General features: G+C 46.1%; 1 protein-coding gene across 3 annotated transcripts in view; it reads left to right on the top strand.

The window, feature by feature from the left end:
• The first annotated feature begins 677 nt into the window (after window positions 1-677).
• Window positions 678-18,750, top strand: part of HECTD3 (HECT domain E3 ubiquitin protein ligase 3) — a 31,696-nt gene continuing 13,623 nt past the window's right edge. Inside the window, exons 1-14 of one of the 3 annotated variants that reach the window (XM_032956415.2) lie at window positions 678-739; window positions 2,468-2,826; window positions 5,890-6,029; window positions 6,816-6,908; window positions 7,835-7,970; window positions 8,588-8,697; window positions 10,435-10,548; window positions 10,845-10,924; window positions 11,172-11,334; window positions 12,452-12,533; window positions 13,171-13,356; window positions 14,848-14,897; window positions 16,939-17,003; window positions 18,098-18,201. In XM_032956415.2, the coding sequence (XP_032812306.1) occupies window positions 2,470-2,826; window positions 5,890-6,029; window positions 6,816-6,908; window positions 7,835-7,970; window positions 8,588-8,697; window positions 10,435-10,548; window positions 10,845-10,924; window positions 11,172-11,334; window positions 12,452-12,533; window positions 13,171-13,356; window positions 14,848-14,897; window positions 16,939-17,003; window positions 18,098-18,201 (1,680 nt within the window). In that variant the 5' untranslated portion in view covers window positions 678-739; window positions 2,468-2,469. Of the gene's footprint in view, window positions 740-774; window positions 901-920; window positions 1,126-2,467; window positions 2,827-5,889; window positions 6,030-6,815; window positions 6,909-7,834; window positions 7,971-8,587; window positions 8,698-10,434; window positions 10,549-10,844; window positions 10,925-11,171; window positions 11,335-12,451; window positions 12,534-13,170; window positions 13,357-14,847; window positions 14,898-16,938; window positions 17,004-18,097; window positions 18,202-18,750 lie in introns of those variants that run through there. The other 2 variants (XM_032956414.2, XM_032956413.2) reach the window with 2 other exon arrangements.

The following is an 18,750-nucleotide window of genomic DNA, read 5'->3' as shown; positions in this document are numbered from 1 at the left end:
AATCACATATTCATTCCACAGAATGAAAAGCCCTAGTAGAATCATTAGAATCAAAATGTTGAATAACAATCATTCAACAAATTTACAAAATGTATGCTTCTCCATTCTCCCATGGAGAAGCAAAATGCTCCTTCATGGAATAAATAAAAGGTGACCTTAGTAAATGTAAATGATTAAATAGTTAATAATGAAAATTAATCCAAATTATTGTTATAACAATTCTATATTTAAAGTTGCGCATTTTGACCTGACGTCAGATTTCTCAAACCCCCCCCTCCCTCGTCACACATCGTCACAAATGTCTGACCCCCCCCCCCCCCCCAGGTGCGTGACGTCATGTATGGACGGCCCCAAGGCCGTGTGGCTAATGGGATGTCTCACGTGTTGAGTTGGAATTTGGACAAACGATAGAATAATCTGTCGGGTGCATAGGTCAGGTGACAGGTGAGGCGTCGTGTCTCGATCCATGACGACATGTTTACATCACCAACATTACTCAGCACGAGGCATCACGGCCAAAATCAATTATCTCAGCAACCAGCAAACGTCTCAACCAAGACGCCAATCCTGCAACTCGGCCACTGGACGTGGTCGCCAGTGAGGCAAGAACCGACGCACAACACATTTATATTTATATAAATAATCTCACCCAACTCCGCGTTGCCTTTGCGAACTGGGATTTAAAAACCTAGCGTCAGTGCTGACGTCCGCTCAGGACCGTCCCACTGCAGCAGGAGGGGTAAGACCCAAAGTCGTGTTAATACGCAACGCGATTGAATTCTAATCGCAAGTGCGTGATCCGTGCCGTGGTGCTGTGATCCAGCTGTGCGTGCCGTGCTCGCCACTCTGGGCGGGGAGAACGTTCCAGACGGGATACGAGATGCAGGGATGAGTGCGCGAGTGAGTGAGTGATGTCCCTGACGATTGAGATGGGCGGTGGTGGTGACGACTCGGTGGGAGGGCTCTCGATCCGAGCAGGAAGAGAAGGCTCTTGAATTTCGCAAGCAAGATTAACGCGGTCCCTCCGGCCGGTAGATTATCAATGGTTGTTAGTACATCGCGACAGCATTGACAAGATACGGAATTTTATCTTGCCGTGGCGGTGACGTGATCGAGTCTCAACAAGTAGGTCGAAACGTACTGTACTGTTTATACATTCAGGAGTTTTGGTGCTGCTGCTGCTGCAGCGAGTGCGATGGGGTCTGTACATAGTGTCTCTCCCTTGGGCTCCCTTGAGCCAGTGGTGGAAATTCCACATTACTGTGACAGGGTAGAGGATACCCCTACCAGAGGACCGCCTGGATTGTCATTTTTAGAAACCTCGCTGATTTTTTTATTCATTTGCAGGAAACTTACCGCATTGCGATGATTGACATTCCATGATTATTTTGCATGGATTTGTTTTACTTTAGAGGCTATTATTAGCAGTGGCTTCACTACGAACTGCCTGGCCCCAGCCATGGCAATGTGGATTTTCCACTACTGTCACAGGGCAGCAAATGACAATCGACAATACCTCCATGGAGGTATTTCGGCCTGAGATTTTTTCGAGTGCATTAGAGCGTTTGACTAAAAGTTGGGTACGTGATTCACAATGTATTATTGGGTTTGGCCACGTCATTCTTGGGTTTGGTCAAATCTGTGTCGTAAGCCAGATGCAATGTTGGGTCAACGTTGGCATGTGGTTGGAACCATTGGACCAACGTTGGTCCAACGTCCCATGTTTAAATTTCGATTTAAAGCTTTCGTGACTGCAGGGATTCGTCTTGGTTTTTTCGGTAAAGTTACGTAGAAGGGAAATAATAAAATAATAAAAATTAAACAATAAAATTCTCACGACGTTTCGGCCACAACACAAGTAGCCTTCCTCAGGTGAAGAAACTATCGGAAAGACAGTGCTTAAATGAACACTGCTAAGCTTGGCAGCGTACTTACGCGTATTTACGCTGCCAAGCTTAGCAGTGCTCATTGGAGCGCTGTCTTTCCGACAGTTCTGTTTCTTCACCTGAGGAAGGCTACTTGTGTTGTGGCCGAAACGTCGTGAGAATTTTATTTTATTTTATTATTTCCCTTCTACGTGACTTTACCGAAAAAAACAAGAATTTAAATATAGAAGATGAGTCCCATGTTTACTTTGAAGCCCTGCCACCACCCACCCAACATCGCCAAACAAATTAAAGGGTCATTAGTGCAAGCGTTAAACGCGGCAGTTATTGTTTCTAACATCATTTATGAATCATTGTCTCAGCTCAAGGAACTTAAGGACAAGATCTAGGAGGTTAGACTAAAATCCATGAAGTCGTAGTGGCTGCCAACTCCTACGTGCTAGGTTGGGTAGATAGTTCACACACCTCGTGAACCTGGCGTTGGGCTTGAAGCGTCTCTGTGTCGCGTTGCTTCTCTGTGTCCCTTGGTGGTGCTGTGTCTGTTGGTAAATGCCACACCCACCGGCCCGTGGCCTCTGCAGACATGCTGTCGGGCAGGGTCCGTGTGAGGCTGGCCAGGATCCGGTGTGTCCTGGAGAGCGTCCGGTGCTTCAGAGATGGCCTGCCGCTGCCAGAACCGCTCTGCTACGTACCGAGGGAGGTGGCCTACATGAGTGTGCATCAAGGCGACTCCGCAGGCCCTCCCGACTCCAAGGGACCTCAACCCAGCTCCCCTCTGCCTGGTGACGGCGTGTGGGACCGTCCTGGACCGAGCTCTCAGGCCCCGGCAACCCCTCCACCTCGCATGGTGGTCCCACTGGCATTGAGCGAGGGGGCTTTGGTGAGAGCGAGCGGCGAGCAGTACTGTGATGGGACTGGCGCGTGGGCCAAGGTGTTGCAGGTGAGAGTTTAAAACGAGGACGTACGTGGATTCTTGTGACGCTTTCCGACGTGCACTTGTCTTTCTACTTATTTAATCGGAGGCATGGGAGCCGAAAGGTTGCTGCGATCGTTTATTTCACACATCATCATCATATTCATGAATACCATCCTCATCAACTCATCTCATCGCACTTGTGCTGTAAAAAAAGTTGATTGTTTAACGCCTTGCTGAAGACGCTCTATAAATAAGATAAGACTCATTTGCATCTTTGGACATTTACGCCCTTGAGTGTGTCTCAGTTTTGAGCAACCTTTTGATAAATTTGGGACATTTTTTGCAGGTGAAGTCCCTAATAGCAACATAATTTTTTTGTAAAGTTGAATTTATTTTGACTCATGCGCACAAGAGTCAGCGTGACCCCACCCATGTTCCACACAGACAGACGGACCGATGGATATAAGTTCCACTTTTAACCTGAATTGAAAAGCATTAAATATGAGGTGGTGTTTCGAGATGGCTAGCTGACTTGGAATGCGAATACCGTGTCAGAGCACTGCAGCAGCAGCACCACTGAGGTCATGGGTCGTTTCAGATCCGGGGATACACCCAAGTAATTAAACTGAGTTCTGAAGTGTAGCAAACTGATGAGCAATGAATGCACCAAAGAATGTGACATTTCTAGTTTAATTCGCCGTACATCCAGCCCTGAGGAGTACATCGTTTTGGTTTGGTTGTCATGTGAGGAGCGCTGCTGATCAGTGTGGATGAGAGGTCTCGAAAGACCATTTACCTTTTATCCACTCCCCCAGAGACTTTTCTCTGACGTGAAGTGATGTGCCGCTTCCTTGTCATGCACAATGGGAATATAATTGGGCAAATCGTTTTTTTTAACTAGTGGCTCAATGATTCTGCAAGCAGTAGGCTGGTGCTCTTTTTCATTGGCTACTCTGGGCCAGCATGATCATTTCTGAAAGTAGTAATAATCTAGAAGATAGTAATAATATGTACATGTGCAGCCCTGCAGTTCGCTGTTCACGCCACACCTGTCAGAAGGGCCTCCACTAAAGAGAGCCCAACCAGAAGGTGTTTTGTTCTCTTCCACTCTGGCCAGACGTCTTCGAAGAGTTAGGAGGACCCACATTTTACCCCACCACAGACCACCTTAACCCTTTCCGATTCCCATGATGTACATGTACGTCATCAGTTTTTTTGCCAATTCAATTCCGATGACGTAAAATATTTTTTCGGTACCGAGGCTCCCACGAGGCCATGCAGGAGGGTGTGTGGCACAGTTTGGCGCCAGCTATCATCGAGTGCGGTTGTGTGGCTATGGTTCTCTGGGGTGAGTACAATGTATCTAAAAACAGCAGCGTTACGCCTCTCTAAATAAAATTAAAGCTGAGCCGCTTGCACGTTTCCGAGATTCAGCGGTGAACGGGACCCCACCCTGCAACTTGCAGACGTCTCGGAACGGGAAGAGGTTCAATGACTGCGGTGTACCCATTTACACTGCTCGGTGGATATAAGTGGAGGGGTTTTAAAAAACATGCCCACTCTTTCAACTGCCATGCTGAGAGATCGATTCTGACCGACAAACTCTGGATTGTCCAGTGTGCCAACATTTACACCAGAGTGATATCCTGCCATCCTTTTAAATGAAAGCCTTGCTTGGTCTCAAATTTCTTGAAGGAGATTCCGGGGATTATTTGATCAATTCCTAAATAAATATTTTTTGCACGTGGGAGGAAAAGTGGTGTATCCAGAGAAAACCCAAATGTGCATACGCAAAAAACTCGTGCATAAATATTTGCAAGGGAATTGACCACGCAGATCCTTTGACATTCCCCTACTGACAAAGAATCCGTGTGTTCAGTTGGGGATTTCCTGAGTGATAAAAAGTTTCATTAAAAAATCACGTACATTTCAGCGCCTCTGTTTTAGGATTGGATCACACGTGCAACATTTTATAAAAACGTGTAGACGTTCGCACGTAAACAAAACATGTGACGGGCAACCATCTTCAGAGCATGCCATTTGGTTAGTTTCCCTTTATGCCGTGACCAAAGTATAAGACTTAAACATTATTCTGACACCGATGTTATCCTAGAATGAGCGGTGTGCCTCGAGGGCTGTCTGTGTTTTGACAATCGGTCTATGTTTTCCTGAAACATGCGGCCCTTAACCCAGCTGTGAAACTTGCCTCCACTGCCTCAGAGTGTTTTTATTTTCATCATTAGACCTCCTTTGCCAGTACAAAAATGTAATAATAGGGTTTTTCCCTTTTTTTTCTGGCAACAAAACTGAAACCTTTTTTACAAGGATTTTACAAGGATTCATGTCTGCATTAACCACAATACCTGCAGTTAAAATGCAAACCAAAAACATACTAATATATGCATTGTCCTTGAAACTGATTGGTCCACATCAAGGGACGGCTTTCTTTTTAGCCTCGACCCAATTGGTGCTCGACCAGGTATGCTTTTTGGCGTCACCTATTTTATTTTGTTATTTTATGTTCCTACTTGCCAAAGTTCATGAAGGCTACTCGTGAGTAACAAAACAACCGTTGAACGGTGAAAATATCTTTGGTATAATGTACAGAGATATTTTCTTGTAAATTATTCCAAAGCAAGGTTTAAGCGGCATGTGACAGCACAGCTCGAGGTACGTTATGCTTCTGCTGACTCGCTGTGCATAGAGAACAATGCTAAATGCAGCAGATACAAGAGGGTCAGCAGGGTGCATTGTTGAGGGGTTTGTGATGGTCACCTCAATGGGGATGTGTGTCTTGGAGTTGACAGTTTCTGTTTGAATTAATTTTTTTTTTAAATGAGCTCTGTATGGACTACTTGATATTTAAAATTGCCGAATGGTCTTTTCACGTCCATTATACAGGGTGATTCTTATACAGATTCCCCACTGAAATAATCTCAGTCGACCTATAATTTTTTTTCATCAATCTCCTCTGTTAGCGATGGCGCCAACGCTTTCACAGTGCTCAACATTCAATCGCCTGTTGCCGCTGTTCTCTCGTCGCTCAATGTGCGTGCCCTCTTCGTCACGGCCGTGTTTTGTTTGCAGCCGGAGCTCAGAAAACTCGGCTGTCCGAGTGACATGGAGGAGGGCTGGGTTCTCCTCTATCGTCCTGATGATCATAGGATGGCATTCGTCCCAGTTCCACATGGCAAGAGCAATGACAGCAAGGACAACGAGCAGAGCAGGTGAGACCATGAGCTCAGTGTATCATTAATTTAGTTTTTCTTAAAATGTTTCACACCGGGAAAACCCGCTTGAGTTGGAGCATCTCTTTTTGCATGGGACTGTCTAGGATGTCGATTGACGTGTACATAGCGAGCACGCGACGGCGCGCATGCAAACATTTTCAATCGATAGATATACAGTGTGCCGTTTATAAACAATGAACATTGCACCCAGCCAGACGCGTTCATAAATACATAACCGACTCGCATGGCACGTACTCCAGCTGTAACAGTTGTAAATGGTGTGCGAGTGCGTTTTAATTGAGTATTCAAATACGTTGATACTGGTGGCATATTTTTGTGCGTCCGGGAGATCGTCCGACTTTACAGCACTTAAACAACCTGCCCCTGTGGCACACGCCACAGCCTATTGCTGATCGATATTTGTTAATGATTACTTTTAAAGACTGAATGCCACCCGCGATTAAGTTGCCTGATTTAATGATCTAAGCACTGCCACTTTCGTACATCTTGCCATTCTGTGAAAATCTGCCTCGCCTTCAACGTAAAGCAATGAATGGTCGGCCGCGGTGACGCGGCACATCGAGCCGTGGATATTTACATAAAGGATTTGACCTCTGAATGCTGCAGGCTCACGTAAGCTTCCAACACTCTTTATCTCGGCTGTACGTGGAGCTGTGCGTTGTTGCCAGATCCTGCCGGGTTCGTTTATGATGTCTGTTAGCGTCGTTGTAAGGCAGTTGTGTTATTTACCCCCGCCCCACCCAACCCCACCCCTAACTTCAGTTGGAAGCGAGCCGTGGATGCCAGTTATTGCCTGCAGCAGGGGTGCAGACCTCCCCTAGCCGTCTGTGACAGTGCTGCTGTGGAGAAAATGAGGTGAGGGATATCTCTAGCAGACCTCTGTGGCGGCTCAAGCATAGCCGCTCGGCTTATCGAGCCACGGCTGTCGTCACCGTGGGTTCTGTCTGTTACCGAGTCAGCCCACGCTTTACGGTCCGTATATTGTTGACGCTTGAGTAATTGTATTTTTTGAGGGTTTATTTTTTTTATTCTCTTCAAGAGGTTGAGACGAGTATCTTGGTGGATCAGGGAGGCTAATGACTACCATGCCTGCGCAGCAAGCCGACCCCCAATGGGATTCTGGTTGTGAATCTGGGCAGCCACCTGTGGTGAATCCAGGTTCTCGATTTGAGCGAGTTGATGATCTTCGGCCTCGTTACCAATAACACAGCAACAACAAAAACCCTTTGAGTTTGTTTTTTTACTTCATTCGACTTATTTTGACCACTGGAATTAAACATTTTGGTTTTATTGCTATGTAATCAACGCTAATTTCAGGGTGCATACAGTGAAAGTCAAAGGGAGTTCAAGCTCAAATGAGCATTGAGGCGGTGCTCAACTTCTGCCTACAGCTATGAACCATTTGTGGAAATTCCACATTCCTGTGGCAGGGGCAAGTGTATCCAATGTACAATCATTGTTGACTTCCCCACAAAGTGGTACTCACTTTATCAACCCATTGGGAATTATGGGCTGCGTCAACCCCCATCCAGGATTTGAAATCGCAACCTTTCCATTGTGCGTCGCTCAGCATAACATAAAGACTGTATGCCACTTGCATTTAATTTTCATCCATTTCTCGCTGTGCTGCTGAGCCACCTGGCCCCTATGAAAGTGTGCGTCTTTGTTAGACGAGTTAGGGTCCATCCAACAGCAGACCTCTCCACGTGGACCCGCTCTCACTCTCCCGTGTTGTGTCTGGCACTACGAGCGCCTGTGTACCCGCCTTTGTTTTCCAACAGGTTGGCTCCGAAAGGCTGGAACCTGCAGTGCGATGAAGATCTGGCTCAATTTCTGCTCAGTTTTTCCAAGAAAGAATCAGAAAATCTCGACAATGCTAAGTTATACGTGAAGAAGATTGACGCCTCGCACAAGCCAGTGAGTAAATATTTCTGGGAACGCGTTAGTCATCGAGGATTCCATGTTAAGAGATGCTGGCTGACTCTGTTAAATGTAATGTTGAATGAGATTGTTTATTAATTATGTCACAAACCGTGCCATAAAACAGTTTTTTTAGATCAGAATATTTTAAAGACTAAACAGATGTTATTCCGAGTTTTATGCCCTTTAGTGAAGCAAAGTTGCATAATGTTTACATCGAAAACAGTTAAAAAATATCACCCTACCCATTGTAACTCATCATCATCAGCTATGATCCATCCACTGCTGGATGAATGCTTCCACAAGCCATAAACATCTGTCAGAGTCTGGTGATTAAAGAGTCTGTCTCGCTCCTCCATCGAATCTCATTTCATAACTCCTCTGCAGGGAATGTCCTCTTAGGCATTTCCTCTTTGCTCGTGATGCACCCTGCATGGGCCCACTTGTCCTAACAGTAAATTCGATGTCCCTAACTTGCGCCTCTTCCAATTCACGGTTTCCTCCTCCTCCTGTTGCAGTATAGTTCATTTTCTTTCTGTCGTCTGTCTCTGATCCATGTGCCAGAGTCTTTGATAATGAATAACGCAGAGGCCTCTTTTTCATTGTCCCCACAGAGCAAGAACTCGGTTAAGAACATCACAGATGATGACCCGGCTACGTACTGGGCGACGGACAATTCTGAGGCCTGGTTGTGCTTGCACATGAAGCCTGGTGCCATCATTCAGTAAGGGGATGCGCTCCCAAAAACAAGTACATGTCACATGCCAACCGGTAAACCGATATCCGGTTTCAGGAGCGATTAGCGGTTCTGAAAGGCAGGAACCGGTAACCAATTCCAGTGGAATGTTTTCCTAATGCTTTCCTGGATTAAACAAGCATAACAGGAATAAGCACTCCAAAATCACCGAATACGTAACTGTTAAATGTTCAATACAACATTTCTGAAAAAGGATGATTGTGTAGTGTTGAGTAAAGGGTGCCAAATCAAGAGATCCAGAAATAGGTTATGTGTTGTCGTACTCCAGGGCTGTTCACCGACTATGGGAGTTATTAATTAGCACAATTAACATCAACGTTTAACCATAGCACTGAAATAATGTTCCCTTAGGATCAACGCTATGGTTTGTGTAAGAAACCGCATTTTGGAGACTGTTGTGCTTTATTTTAATGCAGTCATGCCTCCTGGTGGATTCAGCTAGTACGCACATGCAAATACATAAAGATCGCCTGTACAGGATGTGTACCTAATGAATGCCGGCACGGCACATAACGGTTCAGCACCATGCCTTGCTGCTTTTGTTTCCCCACTGAAGCCGAGGACAGGGACAGATACCACCTGCCCCTTGTGCTGATGATCATTTACGTAGATATTCCTCACTGGGTTCCAAGTCGCCTTTTCACAACATTCCTTCGCTGGGATGCTTGACCATTTCCCAGAGAAATAAAACGCGTGCGGAAGGTAGCGCACGCAGAGCCCCTGACGCGGATTCATTCCACAGTCACACTCAATGCAGTGACTCTACCAAATCTGTCTTTGGATCAAATTCCTATGGGTGAGTTTACAAAACAAATAAAGACACGGCCGTCTCCTTCACAGCGGAAGTTACGGAACCCGTGATGTCATTCTCAAGAGTAGGCCATTGCGCGTTGCCCTCATAGTTCAAAGTTGCCAAATAAAAAAAAGTACCGGAAAATTACTCGTTTGGAATAATATACAAAGCAATCGTCGCCTCTTACTCCAAAAACATTTAGTGGGACCGTCCTGAAGATGGGTCATGAGACTCGGTGATGCATTTAAGGGTAAACAATCGCACTAAATAATTAAACATAACCTATTATCGCACTGCTGTTTACTGGTAACGCACAGCCCTTGTCATAGCAATGCAACACCAACGCTTGGTAAGCCTCGGTGGTCACCCACGCGAGTGTCCTCGAGGTCGCGCTCACCGGGGGTGATTTGTTTGGAGGCACCGGCGTTGTTTATTGACCCTTGAACTCGGGGCGCCGGGTTCGTAGTGCGGCGCACTAAAAGCTGCGCCACCGCTCCATCACAAAGACAAAGGCTCCTATATAGCCTTAACACACTGTTTGGGCAAGTGCTGTTAGGGAGCACCTATGAAGGGTGACACAGCACGGGTGGGGAAGGGGATGGTCAGCACCACCTTCGGCTGCCACTGTCTCCCCGGTGCTGATATTTACAGACCGCACCAGGTACTCATTGAGTCTACCCCCCAAATCCCCCCCCCACAACACACACACGTTTATGAAACGTGTGTGTGTTGAGTTATGAAGCTCTCTATCAAGCAAGGTTAACCTTTTTATAAAGACACGTTCATTCTCATCTATCCACTGAGTGTATCGCATTTCTTCCGTAACCATCGAACCTGCTTGACGGGAGCCCATTGTGTCGCGTCGCTTAGGTGCGTAATTTGCGGCGTGTTTGTGCGGCGTGTTTGCACAGGAAGATGTTCCTCAGGCACCTGACGAACGACGATAACAGGGTGGGACAGGTGACGGTGCTCGGCGGACAGACGATGGACTCCCTCAAGGAGGTCAACCACGTCGTCATAGCCAAGTGAGCCACGGTCACGCCAATTTGGCAGTGGCCCTGCTTCAGAGCACACCGCCCATAACGTCGCCGAATGTGTATATTTAATTACCTTAAGGCAGCGTCGTTAACTTCATACATTTCAATCTATTATTTTCTGCCTTTTTTAATTGTTGGCCCTATTTAGTGATTGTGTCACAGAGTCCACCGCATGCAGTCCCTTTGGCCGTGTGTGACAAGAGCAGAAGCGGCGCGGTGTCGTGAGTGGATGTGCCAGCTCGTTCCCATCGTAGACTCTCGTCTCTCGTGCCCTTCCTCTGCAGTGACGCCAGAGACGTGTGCCTGCTTGCGAACGCGTGCGTGCACTACCCCCTCGTGAAGATCCACCTGCAGAGCGGCTCACGTGAGTTATTCAGCATTGTTATCTTTCCTCTTCGGCGTGGCCACATTCAACATGGCAGCTTCAGCCTCCATAGGGCTTGATACAAACCCACAATGCAAGCAGAGACATTGTGACCACAGTCTAGGGAGGATCTGGTCAACATAACTCCTTTGAGCATACATTGCAGCAAAGTTAAAACTGGGGGAAAAGACAACAATGTATAACTGGGTACAGGTGTATATTTTTTTCTTTTGTGGCAATTTTTCAGGATTCAACAACATCCAGATCAACACTCTGCAGATGAAGTGCTCATTCATCCCACTTCCTCCAATGAGCTTGTCCGCATTTGAGCCGCCAAAGTTGGCGCTGTTCCCTCGGCTTGCGCGGTTCAGCCCCGACTTCTTGTGCCAGCGCTCGATCGCAATCTACAGGTGCCACTGCCATCAAACAACCACCGTCACTCACTCGGCCATCGGTGTACATCAGGCACCTCATTGGTGATGGGTTTAACTCGGTGAAAACCGTACACCCGATTACAGAAACAACTACGATAGTTTCCAGTCATTGGGCATCCAAATTCAACAGCATCTCAGAAGGCTGAACAAAGCTGGGGACAAAACCAGGGAAGCAAGAAACAAAAACATGGGGACATCTATTCAACTATTTGGTATTTTACCAGGTAAGGCCCACTGAGCTATATAGCTCTTTTGCAGCAACGACCTGGCCACAAATAATCGCTCAACAAAGTGGCTTATGTGGAAATTTATAGCAATCAAATACTCTAAATGCATGTTGGTTCTATATGGGTTGGGGGGGAAACCAGAGGACCTGGAGAAAAATTAACGCGACCACGGGGAGAGAGACATGCAAACTCCAAATATAAATGCGTCAGGATCGGGATCAAACTCACGACCTCCTGCATACCAGGCGAGGGAGTTAACATCTCATCAGAGGGGACGAGGCGAGGATGAGAGTTGGTATTCACGAGAGAGAGGCAGGTAAACGGAGCGCACGACCAAAAACCAACGTGATACCGAGTCCCAGAGGAGGCTCCAGTGGCAGCCGACTTGCAGAAGTCCGGAACCGATGGGTCTCTGGAAATTCGGGTCTGGCCTCAGGATCCAACATTAATTCCCAGCACTACCAAGTCCCATTGAGTCTCGGGGAAGCCCATAGACACTGGAGTTCAGCAAGGTAGCAGGGCACAGTAGTAACAAATTCCACAGGATTCACAGAGCCATACAAGAGGGCCTGGGCCAGAACATGGGAGGTGGCAGTGGTGTGAAGCAAGGATATTGGTTAGGCCATGTGATGGGGGAAAATCAAAATAAACTGGGGGTAAAGAAAACTTTTAAATACTTGTATTCATGCATACCTCAATACTGTCATCCCCATATATGCCACGTGTTTACCCTCATTTAGAGTTGACTAGTAACAGTGTTGTTGAGTCTGTTGCATTCTAAAGAAGTTAGACGTTGCCAATAATACATAAACAAGTTTACACTTTGTGTTGTGTTTGGATGTTGCTTTCCCCTCTTGCATCTTCAGGTTCGTGAATCTTTTTGAAGAGGTTATGCCATATGTGCTTCCAAGTTGGGAATATAGCAATGGAAGCTTTTCAGATTTTCAGGTAATCCTCAAGTTCATCTTTGAGGCATTTTACAAACTTTATACACTCTGTTATAAAGTTCTGTGCATGAGGGCAGCCCCGTAGTCCAAGCTTTCTCCATCCCATATCACCCCCCCTGCTTACCTTGAAACTCCATGCTCCACATTCGGGTTCTCAAACGATAACACGGCAAAAATAATTGCGGTACTTTCTTTTGCCATCCTCAACTGAACGGATCGCCTCCATCGGTTGGTCTATAAAACTCGAATGACAGTGATTGCCGGTGACTGATTTTATCCTTTGAAATAACCGTTTAGTTAAGGCAGTAGACAGGACGGGGGTAGGCAAGATGAAGCTTTGAGACCTCGCGTACGTGGGCGAGACGATGGATTGTGTGGGATGGCGATGCCGTGGGGGAGCCCTTCAGACAGCATTTAATAGATCGTGACCGATGATGATTACGACGATAGACAAGACAGTTTAATATAATACGTAGGAATGAAACGTGTGTACAGAGCGTGAAGCACGTGCTGGCCCTCTCGAGGGAGCCCGACAAATTAATCGACATTCGAGATATCATGACCAATGATGATGATTGCGATGATTACGATAGACAAGACGGTTCAATAAAATACGAAGGAATGAAACGTGTGTGCAGAGCGTGAAGAACCTGCTGGCCCTCTCGAGCGAGCGCGACATGTTCATCGACTCGGCGCTGACGCGGAACTTGCCGTTGTCGACGACCAGCACCACGGCCCACATCACCGTGGACCGCACCGCGGCCCTGCGACACCGCAAGAACCCGCATGCCGACCCGCACTACAGGAACTCGGTGGTCGCACAGGTGACAGGAAGTGGGGACCGACTGTGGCGGAAGGTGCCCTGTGGATCCCACACTTTAGCGACGGGGTTGAGGGATGAAGCAGGTTTTTTGTACGTTCTGTCGGACTGCCACATCCACTGGGTTGTGGGATGGTTTCAGAAGGTGGCAGTACAGCAGTAGGGTCACGACCTGTGCACGTGGTCTTTTATTGAGTGTTATCACCTGTCTTACGTGGGGTTTTTTTCCACGTACTTGAGTTTCTTCCCGGATTCAAAACATTCCTTGAAAAGGAATTGGCCGAGCATACAAATCTATGACTTTCTAGGGATAATTTAATATGTTTCAGACTCGGGCTTCCCTGGATTATTAAAGAACACGGGGCAGATAAGCACTGGTATAAGATGGTTGGGTTTTTATGTGTGTGTGTAAACCCTTTTCCTTTTATTTGATCCTATTGAAATTCAACTTTTATTTGACCAGGTAAAGTCCACTGAGATATTCGCTGTTTTTTCAGAGACGACCTGGGCACACATGATAGCTCATCAAAGTGGCGTATATCATTACACGTGGGAATTTAGAGTAGCAGCCAAATAATCTGAATGCATGTTTCTAAATGTGGAGGGCAAAACTGGAGGAACCCGGAGCAAAATCACTCAATCACCACGGGGAGAGAGAACACGTGGACTTCAAATATACAACAGGCATCGGCAGGGTGTGGGATCGAACCCACACGCTCCTGCGTGCCAGGCGAGGGAGATAACATGGCAACTTTGCTCAAAATGTGGATTGTTTCTCTTGTGCAGTGGTTATCCTTTGGAAAGATTTAGCCCCTCCACCAGGGGTTGGAATGTCCTGGTGTACAACGCTATGCCACACTGGCGCTGCTCAGAACACCAAACTTGTGTATCCTAGCTCTTTTGAGATTGGTTCCTATGCTGCGATGTTTCTGCAGAGGGGAAACGATGGATGAGTTTCATATCGGGGTTTCTACCATTTGATTTTCGACCCTGCTGGCCTCCACCACTGAAATGTGGAACTTTGGGCAGCAGAGTGGCGCCTCGCACAGGAAAGGCCTGAGTTTGATTCCGACTCGGGCACCTTTCTCCGTGGAGTTTGTATGATCACCCCCTGTTCTGCATGGGTTTTCTCCAGGATCTCTGGTTTCCTCTCATAGCTCAGCAAACGTCCAATTTAAGTGGTATTGACTAAACCAATGCTGAAACATTACCTCCAAATTACTCAATTGGAATTACACATGGCAGCATTGTCCCTGACTGCAAAAACTTGGCAGGACCCTCCCGAACAAGAGCCTTGGGACTCGTTGATGCCTTCCTGGGTTAACGAGCGTAATAGTAATCATACTGATGATGCCACTACCAATGGTGGTAAGCACTGCCCATTGCTGGATTGACTTGGGAGTCGATGTTGCTTAGGACTGAGACCTGCTTATGGGAAGCAACCCCTCAGAGGACCGGGAGCACCGTCTCTAACGCTCGCTTTGTGTCTGGGCAGGTTTACCGTGCCCTGCAGGAGTATGAGCAGAAGGAGTTTCTGGATTACAGGTGAGGCATGTTTGTGACCACATAGCCTTTTTATTGGCCTATGATACTTTGTGTGCTTGTAACAAGAGTACTAATTCCAATAATTCTAACAGTAATGGTGTCTTACTGTTATTATTATTATTGAGTTTTCAGCTTGCTCAAGTTCTCTGCTCGAATCTTGTGCTTCCCTTTTCATTTCTTTACGTTCCTGAGCAGCACTTTCATCAATTCTACCTCCTTTATCCTTTATCCCAAAGTAGAAGAGTTCCCTTCAGCAAGCCCTTCACCGCTTGCTGTTTGTATTGAACGGTTTTTATCCGTGCAGGTCATCCTCACGGCGGCTTTTGGCTTACCATCCAACAAAAACGGTCACTGTATCACACACTTTCAGATGCACTTCTGCGTCCATCTGGGACGCTCTTCCTTCCGATATTAGGAAGCCACTGGAGCTGTGCACTTTTAAATCATTATCTAGATTGAAAACTATTTTGTTTAGAACGGCTTTTTGTTTGTCCCTCCCGCACCTCCGATTAGCACGGTTAGCTACGTACGGTGCAAAAGAAGTTCAAAATACACACATTCATTAATGGGATCCCATTATTTATATGGTGTGCTGTTGTAAATAGCTCCTGGTAACACATCAGTCATTATTTAACAGGCTTGTCTACTGATGATCCAGAGTTTGCTCACTTTAGCAAATGCTGCTTGATGTTATTGGTCCGGAAAGCCAAAAGGCTAATGAACTGTTTATTTATTTGGTTAAATATAATATGTGAAGACACAGAATAGACTCCTGCTTGTTATTACCTTTGGCCTCCTTTCGGCTATATCGAAGTACAACTTGCATTGCGTCAGCTGATGATCGCTTCCCGTAGATATGCTAGAACAATCTAATAAAGTCGTTTGCAAAGTAAATGTTCCATTTGGAAATTGTTATTTTTATTGCATGATGCTCCTCATTGTCGAATTTTGGAATAAATAACATCGTCTCAATCCCAAATTTAACCACTTCCAGTTGGTTCTTCATGTAAAATGTGTATTTGTAGCTTGGTTATTATGAATGTAATTGCTTTTGAATTATTCTCAATGCAAGCTTAATAGTTTTTTTTACTTTAAACGTCCATTCGTTCGTTTCTCAGTTTCGCTGGTCCGGGCGAGGGTCGCGGCGGCAGCATGTTGAGCAGTGGCGGTCCCCACCTCCCTTTCCCTGGCGACAGCCTCCAGCACTACTACACTATACACTACACTATACACTACACTATATACTACACTATATACTACTATACACTACTATACACTATACACGACAGCAGCATGTTGAGCAGTGGCGGTCCCCACCTCCCTTTCCCTGGCGACAGCCTCCAGCACTACTACACTATACACTACACTATACACTACACTATATACTACTATACACTACTATACACTATACACGACAGCAGCATGTTGAGTAGTGGCGGTCCCCACCTCCCTTTCCCTGGCGACAGCCTCCAGCACTGCTACACTATACACTACACTATACACTACACTATATACTACACTATACACTACTATACACTATACACTACAGCAGCATGTTGAGTAGTGGCGGTCCCCACCTCCCTTTGGCTGGCGACAGACTCTAGCTCCTCCTAGGGAATTCCCAGGCGTTTCCAGGCCAGCCGAGCGACATCGTCCGGCCAGCGTGTCCTGGGCCGGCTCTACGGTCTTCACCCTTTATGGACAGCTGTTAAAAAGAGCTTCATAGCTCATCGGATTTATCCAGGATAAAGATTCTGATTATGTTTATTCTTTACATATCGCTAACTGTTGAATGTTTGTCGTTTAATGTTTATTTAATACGTCATAATGTTAATAATGTTGTTTTGACCGTTTTTTTTGCTTGCATCTACTAAATTGCTTTGTGTCCCTTAGAAAATAAACGTTTGGCCTCTGTGGGCTCTCGCCTGATATAACGTGTGTATTGATGATGGAGATTGCCTGGTATAACCTGCCTATCGATGATGGAGATCTATGCACAAATTGGTGTTAAGAGTGTTCGTTGTCATCCTCTCACTTACAGGTGGAAACCTTCGGAGAGTCAGTGGTGGTCGTGTGATTTCACCCTGGAAGGAATGAATGATGCCGGTGAGTGGGTGGGTGACTTGGACACCCTTTGAAGTTCTCCCTGGCCACACCGAATGCCACATTGATCGGCTAAGCTTGTGGGAAGAGGCCCCCTGTAACCAATCCCCTGAATCCACCTTCAGTTAAATGCGTAACAATCTAAGCAAATGGCGACGTACAACGTCGATGAGTGATTATGGGATGTGCCGTGGCAGTGTCCATCAGTTGTCTGATATTTACCCTTTTGAGAACTAGTTGATATTCATGATCACATTTACGAGGGAAATGTGTAAATAAAAGTGGTCGTTAAATATGGACATGGTATACAACATTTTTATACATTTGAAAAATGGTTTGTTCAATATACTTCTTCCATGCAATAAATCGTCACATTTGAGCCATTGTGCGATATTAAATTTGTGTTAAATTCGGATATCTCGGTAACATCTCTGAGCTGTTCCCTTATTCTCCATTTGCGTAATTGAAAGGTTAGTAACATAAACAATTCGTTTGAGAGTATATTTAAAGATGCGAACATGGTCCGCCGATACCAGGATACATGAGCCCACTCTTGTAAATTATGAAGCTACTTCATTTACAGTATCCAGTGTACGCTGAAAATTGCCAGGCAACTGCAGGGAATTAAACAATTTCTACGTTTCCAACAACACACAAGAACACGTACAAAAAGCACTCGGCCTTTTGTGCATTTTACAAAACTACCAACAGTTCCTGAAGAACTGCCTCGTAGTTCTCATTGTGTTCGATCGCCATCAATCTTACTTTGTGCCAGTGTGACCAACTACGTACGAGCAAAGCCAGCGGGCGAGTCCTCTACTTGCTTTTTTGAACCAAGACGCTCACTGCATCGCCTGGCACTTTCGGATGCGCTTCTCTGGCCGTCATTACAATCTATTAGCTATGCACTTTTAAATCTAGATTGAAAACTGATTTTTTGGAGAACTGCTTTTGTGTTTAGTTTTTTGTCCCTCCCCCACACCTCCAATTCGCACGGTGGGCTACGTACGGCGAGAAAGAAGTTCAACATACACATGTACGTACATATTGCCGCCTTGGCCGCATGGCGCCACGTGACTTCGTCGCTGCGGGTGTAGGTGGCGGGCAGCGCGAGTGTCTGTCGGACATCGCGGAGGAGCTGTGCCCCAGCGACCCCTACTGCCCGGTTCCGGTGCCATTCTTCCTGCGGATGCTGGGACGGGTGAGCGCCCGTTTCCTTTTCTCTCCACCGCTGTGCCTTTATTTCCTACCACACACTCATTACAAACAAATCGCCACATATGAACTGCAATACCTTTCCGAGCTTGTCAAGGAGCATAAACCATCACACGAACCGTCACACGGTCATCCTCGCAGCAGTGGCTTTTTAGCTGGCCATTGAAGAGAGACGGTCACCGCATCGCGTGCTTTTAGATGCGCTTCTGCGGCCATCTGGAATGTTCTTCTTTCCGTTATTAGCAAGCCACTGGAGCTATGTTTTTTTTTTAATCTAGATTTAAAACGTATTTTTTTAGAACTTCTTTTTATGTTTAATTTGTCCTCCCGCACCTCCGAGTAGCACGGTTGGCTATGTATGTTGTGAAAGAAGTAAAAAATACATACATACAATCACCATCCTTGTTTATTAGTTGATATTGCGTCGCACACAAGTATAACAAAAAATCCTCATGCCAACAGAATTAACAACCACAATCGAACAGAGCACTAAACCGTCGTTTGCACACATGAATAAAGGGCTGTGTTATTTTAT

The sequence above is a fragment of the Petromyzon marinus genome, chromosome 18, assembly GCF_048934315.1.
Source record: "Petromyzon marinus isolate PM22_M1 ecotype Great Lakes invasive population chromosome 18, UKy_Petmar_22M1.pri1.0, whole genome shotgun sequence".
Lineage (NCBI taxonomy): Eukaryota > Metazoa > Chordata > Hyperoartia > Petromyzontiformes > Petromyzontidae > Petromyzon > Petromyzon marinus.
The sequence above is the reverse complement of the archived record's forward strand: the minus strand, read 5'-3'. Positions and strand labels throughout refer to the sequence as shown.